The 6,329-nt window shown below is 46.2% G+C and overlaps 1 protein-coding gene across 1 annotated transcript; it reads right to left on the reverse strand.

Annotated features, from left to right (window-relative positions):
- Positions 1-391: 391 nt before the first annotated feature.
- LOC129742489 (uncharacterized) lies at positions 392-5,712 on the reverse strand. The gene is made up of 2 exons (XM_055734391.1): positions 4,795-5,712; positions 392-4,732 (listed from the first exon to the last, which is right to left on the reverse strand). Exons 1-2 carry the CDS (start codon positions 5,710-5,712, stop codon positions 392-394), a joined length of 5,259 nt encoding a protein of 1,752 aa, XP_055590366.1.
- Positions 5,713-6,329: the final 617 nt, after the last annotated feature.

Here is a 6,329-nt window from a genome sequence, read left to right on the forward strand (position 1 = left end):
ACTCGACCGAATGCTGAAAAATCCAGCAATTAGAAACCGAATGCTGGTTTCCAGCAAAAATTTGGATTGCTGAACGTTTTCAGCAATTTTTTTTGCTGGAAATCGAGGCAAAAACTTACTGTGTGTGCTGATGGCGAAGATGTTTCAATCAGAATACTTGTACGGATAGAAAAACGCGTGGACTGTACTTTAAGAAACACAACTTTATTCTAGTAGATTCAACCACGAAGTGTGGAACGGAAGTTATTGTTTTAATGTATTGGTGTGAAAAATACAAAATTGTTTTGAAAAAAGTTTTAATTTTAGAATTTTCTTGCTTCAGCACTGTCAGTCGATGTACACGGTAAATTGGGGCTGAACATCCACCCCCGCCATTGAATTTCCTGGAAATTCAATCCTTCGAGGAACCGGGAACGTCTTCGTCCAAAGGAAGTAGAGCCAGCTTCGCCGTCGATCGCTTGTAGGTGTTGGTTGATGTTTTCACCGTGACTACCCTGGTGATGTTGTCCTTGCCGGGATGTATGTCGGTCACTCGAGCTAGCTTCCATTGTAGGGGCGGCAAATTCTCCTCCTTCATCAACACCAGATCACCGACCCGTATTTCGGTATGACCAGTGTTCCACTTCTGCCTCTGTTGTAGTTCAGAAAGATAGTCCGCAGACCAACGTTTCCAAAAATCTGCACGCATCTTCTGGATATGTTGCCACCTCGATAACAGACCTGGTTTGATGTGATCATAACATGGCTCGGGAATTGCTCTTATTGGACGATCAATCAAAAAGTGACCGGGAGTCAAAGCTTGAGTGTCACTTGGATCCGACGACTGTGGAACGAGTGGACGTGAGTTGAGTACGCCCTCGATTTTGGCAAGTAGAGTTGACCATTCCTCTTCGGTGAGCTTGGTGTCTCCCGCGGTGCGTTGGATGAGTTTCTTCGCAGATTTAATTCCAGCCTCCCATAGACCACCCACGTGTGGTGATCGTGGTGGAATAAAGTGCCAACGAATTTCTTGAGGGATGGTAAAATCGTGGATCGCCTTTTCCATTTGCTGCTGCTTGAACAGTACGTACAGCTCGTGAAGCTCCGAATTGGCACCCACAAAGTTGGTGGCGTTGTCTGTAAAGATGTCAGTTGGGACCCCACGTCGGCTGGTGAATCGATGTAGTGCGGCTATGAATGCTTCAGTGCTTAAGTTGGACACAAACTCCAGATGGATTCCCTTTGTCACCATACAAACAAATAGTGAGATGTAACCTTTCGTGTATACTGGCTTGCGTGGGTGGCCCTTGCGCACGTAAATGGGACCAGCGAAATCGATTCCTGTTCTTTCGAAAGCATAAGTAGGAGTGATTCTGTGTGGCGGCAAATCACCCATGTACAGTTTGGATTCGGTTGGATTCACTCTAAAGCATCTGATGCATTTTCGAAGACGGAAGCGTACACTGTTGCGACCATTCAGCAGCCAAAACTTTTGCCTCAGCAACGAGAGAGTAGCATTCGGACCGACGTGTAGATTTTCAGCGTGAGTAGCATCGATGATTAATTGCGTAACATGATGCTTATCAGGAAGTATAGCCGGGCACCGTCGTTCGTAGGACACGTTGGCATATTTTATTCGACCATTCACTCGTAGTATGCCGTCACCATCTATCCACGGATTGAGATTTCGGAGTTTTCCCAAGTAGCGTTTGGTAGGTGTTGAACTTTGGCACTTCAGTATTTGGGTTCTTTCAGAAGACAGGCATTCTTGTTGTAGCACTCGAATAATTGCCATTGTAGATTGTCGAATCTCGAAAATTGTAGGGAATCTCGAATCGTCACCAGGACTTCGACGCTTTCTTGTTTTGTTGACAAAACGAACAATGTAAGCTCCAACGCGTTGCAACTTTCTGAAGGAACTGAACTTAGTAAGCACTGAATTCACTTGGGGGACAGTCGCCAGGTTGACTGTCAATTTCAAACCGGGTAGGGATTCAATTTCTAATAACTTTTCTTCTTCGTAGGGATTGTTCTTCAGAAAGTCGGGGCCGTACCACCAAAGTCGGTTTTCTTTAAGGCCTTCAGGTTGCAAGCCTCGTGAGACAAGGTCAGCTGGATTCAAGTGTGTACGGATGTATTTATACTCACAGTCAGAGACGAGCTTCGATATTTCTGCTACCCGATTGGCCACGTAGGATTTCAGTAAGTGCAGCGGCTTTCTCAACCACCACAACACAATTTGGGAATCGCTCCACAATACCTTCTGTTCGATGTTCACCTTGAGTGCCGATGCAATTTGATCAACCAGTCTGGCACTGAGTAAGAAACCACACAACTCGAGCCGGGGGATCGTCGCCTTTGGTGCCACTCTGGATTTGCTGACAAGTAGATGAACCTCGACAGTGTTGTCAGCCATGATGCTTCTCAAGTAAATGCAGGTCCCAAACGCATTCTGTGATGCATCAGAGAAAGCGTGTAACTCAACCGCAACACGTTGGGGGGAGAGAACAAGTCGGTTGATTTTAACATCGGCGAGATTTCGTAAACCGGATCGGAATTTGTTCCAGCTTTGGATTAGATCAGCTGGTAATTCGTCGTCCCAATTCAGCTTTCGTTTCCAAACCTCTCGTAGTAAAAGCTTGGCCAGAATAACAACAGGCGCCAACAGACCGAGGGGGTCGAAAATCTTAGCGATTTCCGATAGGATGTAGCGCTTTGTAACAGCTCGTTGACAATCAGCAGCAGAAATGTGGAATGTAAAATGGTCGAGTAGAGGATTCCACAGTAGGCCAAGCGTTTTGATGAGATCGTTCACGTCACTCTTGTCAAACGAAATTTGTTTCTCTCGTTGATCTTCGGGAATAGTACTCAAAAATTCGGAACTGTTTGAGCACCATTTGTGTAGATTGAAACCGCCTCGTCGCAAGAGCTGGACCAATTCTGTGCGTGCTTGTTTTATGTGCTCCACCGAGTCGCCACCGGAAAGCATATCGTCGACGTAGAAGTCCTGATCCAAAATGGGACCACCGACTGGAAATTCTCGACCCTCGTCTTGTACCAGTTGCTTCAGCGTTCGTGTGGCCAAATACGGAGCGGATGTTGTCCCGTATGTGACCGTTGTCAGTTCCATGGTCTGTAGAGCTTCAGTAGGATGATTTCGCCAAAGCACACGTTGGTATTTTGTATGCTCCGGATGAATATTAATCTTTCTATACATTTTAGAAATGTCGCCAGTAAACACATAACGATGTGTTCGGAAACGAAGTATGATGAAGAGCAATGGATCCTGGATCGTTGGCCCTATCATGAGAGTGTCGTTCAATGATAGACCAGAAGTAGATTTGGCCGATGCGTCGAACACCGTTCGTAGTTTGGTAGTAGAGGAAGAGGGCTTGAGTATGGCGTGGTGAGGCAAATAAAACCCATCGTCTGACGGATCAACAATTTTGCAGTGACCTAGCTCGATGTATTCCGCCATGAACGCACAGTATGCCAGTTCTGAATTCCGCTGAAGTTTCTTTTCGAGATAGTCAAACCGTTGTAGAGCATGATGTTTGGAGTCACCAAGTTGACTCACATTGTCACGAAAGGGAAGTTTGACCGTGTACCTCCCGCTGGAATCTCTGGTATGTGTTTGATTGTAGATGGCCTCGCACGCCGTCTCCTCGGACGACACTAGGCGCGCTGGTAGGATCTCTTCTTGTTCCCAGAACCGTTGGACTAACCCGTCTAGTTTTGATTCTTGAACCGCTGCGTTGCAATGGACCAGTTTGTAGTTCCAAGTGGCGGTGTCGACTAGACCACCAACCACCCAGCCGAATACTGTTTGCTGTAGATAAGGAAGATGTTCTGCTAGCTTGATCTTACCAGATTTCAGGAGCCCAAAGAAGTGGCTGATGCCGATGAGCATGTCCACCTTTTGCGGACAATTGTAGTGTGGATCCGCCAACTGTAGATCAGTAGGAACCGGCCAAGTAGAAACGTCGATGTAGGTGGCCGGGACAATTCCAGTGATTCGTTTCATCACCAGACACTCGAACTTGCTTGTGTAATCTTCCTGTAGAGCTTTCACTGTGACATGGACCATAGATGTCACATTCGTTTCAGCGCCATCCACTCCAATCACCTTCACGTTCACGGGATTGCGTTTAGCACGTATCAAAGTAGCCACCTTCTCCGTTAGTATGTTGACTTGGGAGCCGCAATCAAGTAGAACACGACATGGATGTAAATTGCTGGCTCCATCCAAGACATTTACCACTGCTGTACACAGAAGGGACTTTTGTTGGTAGAGAACACACGATGCACTAATCACTGGATTGTGTTTGTTGATTGGATGTTGACTCGTAGAAGGATGGACTGGTTGCATAGTAGGTGTAAATGTTGGTTGCGACACATTTTCGTTGATTGCAGTAGTAGGATTTGCATGTAGGGTAGTATGATGCCGCCGCTTACAAACATTACACGATTTGGTAGAGGAACACCGTGCCAAGACGTGTCCCTTTCTCAGGCAGTTAAAACAAAGTCGCACTTGTTTGGCTTTTTCGGATCGCGCGTTCGGATCCAACTTCAAAAACTCGGGGCACAAATGGTTGGCATGCGATCCGTCACAAAAGTTGCACTGGTACTCGACGGATGCGGCTAGCGACGACGCTTTTAACGGAGGCAATCTGGGCGGATGAGTGGTTGGTGTCTTCTTCTTGAGTGTGCTCGGTTCAACTCGTTCCAAAACTTGGCTGCGCGCAGTGAGAAACTGCAGGGTTTGGTTGTAGGTTGGAATTTCACCGTGCGGAATGTTGCCTTCCCAGTACTTACGGGTATCCAAGTCAAGTCTGGTACGATGATGTTCACCACGATGATGTCCGAAGCACCACTTAGTTCGAACTCATGGAATCGGAGCGCCTCCACATGACGCTTGCATTCGTCTAATAAATCACGGAGCTGCTTCCCATTTTCCCACGTCATCGGTTTGAGGTTAAGTAGTCCGTTCACGTGAATATCGATGATTTTTCGCCTGTCCTCAAATCGGTCGATGAGGAACTGCCAAGCAGCGCCAAAATTACTGTCGTTAATCGTTTGTTGATCGATTGTTCCTGCCGCTTCGCCAACCAAACACTTATCCAGATGGTATAATTTCGTAGCGTCGGATTCTCCCGGAAAGCGTCGGATGATGTCGGTGAAAATCGCCTTGAACTTGAACCAATTTTCTGGCTTTCCGTCAAACGTTGGTAGCGGTGTGTTGAGGAAAGGAGATGGTTGCATACGAGTAATAGGTGCTGGTAGACTGACAGGTTCACTAGATGTTGTAGGAACTATCACTTGTTTCTGCTCTTCCTGCTTCGCGTGGAGATCCAACAAACGACAAACTTGACACCTAACCTCATTGTACAGGTCTTCGAATTCAATGTATTTGGCTTCCTGATCCTCCATGTTGTCCGGTGCGAGAGCGTAAATGCGGTTCTGGAAACTGTTGAACTCCTCGTAGGTCGCTTCGATAGTCTTCAAATATGTTTGTAATAAATGCACTTCCGGGAGTGCATCTTCTCCTGCGTAACGAAGACTATTCTTGATCCGGGTAAGCTTTCCTTTAACCGCACCACGCTGGTGTGAAAGAGCAACGAATGGATCCGCCATTTGTTTTTTCTTAGACTTTTCTGCTTGGCTCTTAATTTGTTCTCCAACGGTGGCAGAGGATTCTCCGGAGCGATTCTTATTCGGAGGCGTAGAAAACATTCGTGCGGTTGTCCCAAAACAAGAAACGACCGTAACTACTTCGAAGATCCGGCGATGTAGGACCAAAAATGTACGGATAGAAAAACGCGTGGACTGTACTTTAAGAAACACAACTTTATTCTAGTAGATTCAACCACGAAGTGTGGAACGGAAGTTATTGTTTTAATGTATTGGTGTGAAAAATACAAAATTGTTTTGAAAAAAGTTTTAATTTTAGAATTTTCTTGCTTCAGCACTGTCAGTCGATGTACACGGTAAATTGGGGCTGAACAATACTGTAGTGCCGCTTCTTATTAAGAAAACAATTCATTTGTGCGTTAATAAGGGTTGAGGAAAGTTAGGGTTTTTGGGAAATGGTTTTTCGTTTTTCAGCAGTGGCCTGCTGTGATTATTTAAAATGAAGATGATGAGAAATTGGAACCCCGATGAGTCCATCACGAACAACTGCCAAGGACATGGTTGGTCCGCACTTCTCAAATCCGACAGTGCGCTGTGTAAATCGCACCGTTATCTTCTACCATTTGTAGAGCATCACACTTCATTCCGAAATGCTCTACACTCGTTTCCGAGTACAACCGAAGCCAAGTGCCGAGCTAAACCGGTGCCCCAAGCCCCAA

The sequence above is a fragment of the Uranotaenia lowii genome, chromosome 2 (genome assembly GCF_029784155.1).
Source record: "Uranotaenia lowii strain MFRU-FL chromosome 2, ASM2978415v1, whole genome shotgun sequence".
In the NCBI taxonomy this organism is placed as follows: domain Eukaryota; kingdom Metazoa; phylum Arthropoda; class Insecta; order Diptera; family Culicidae; genus Uranotaenia; species Uranotaenia lowii.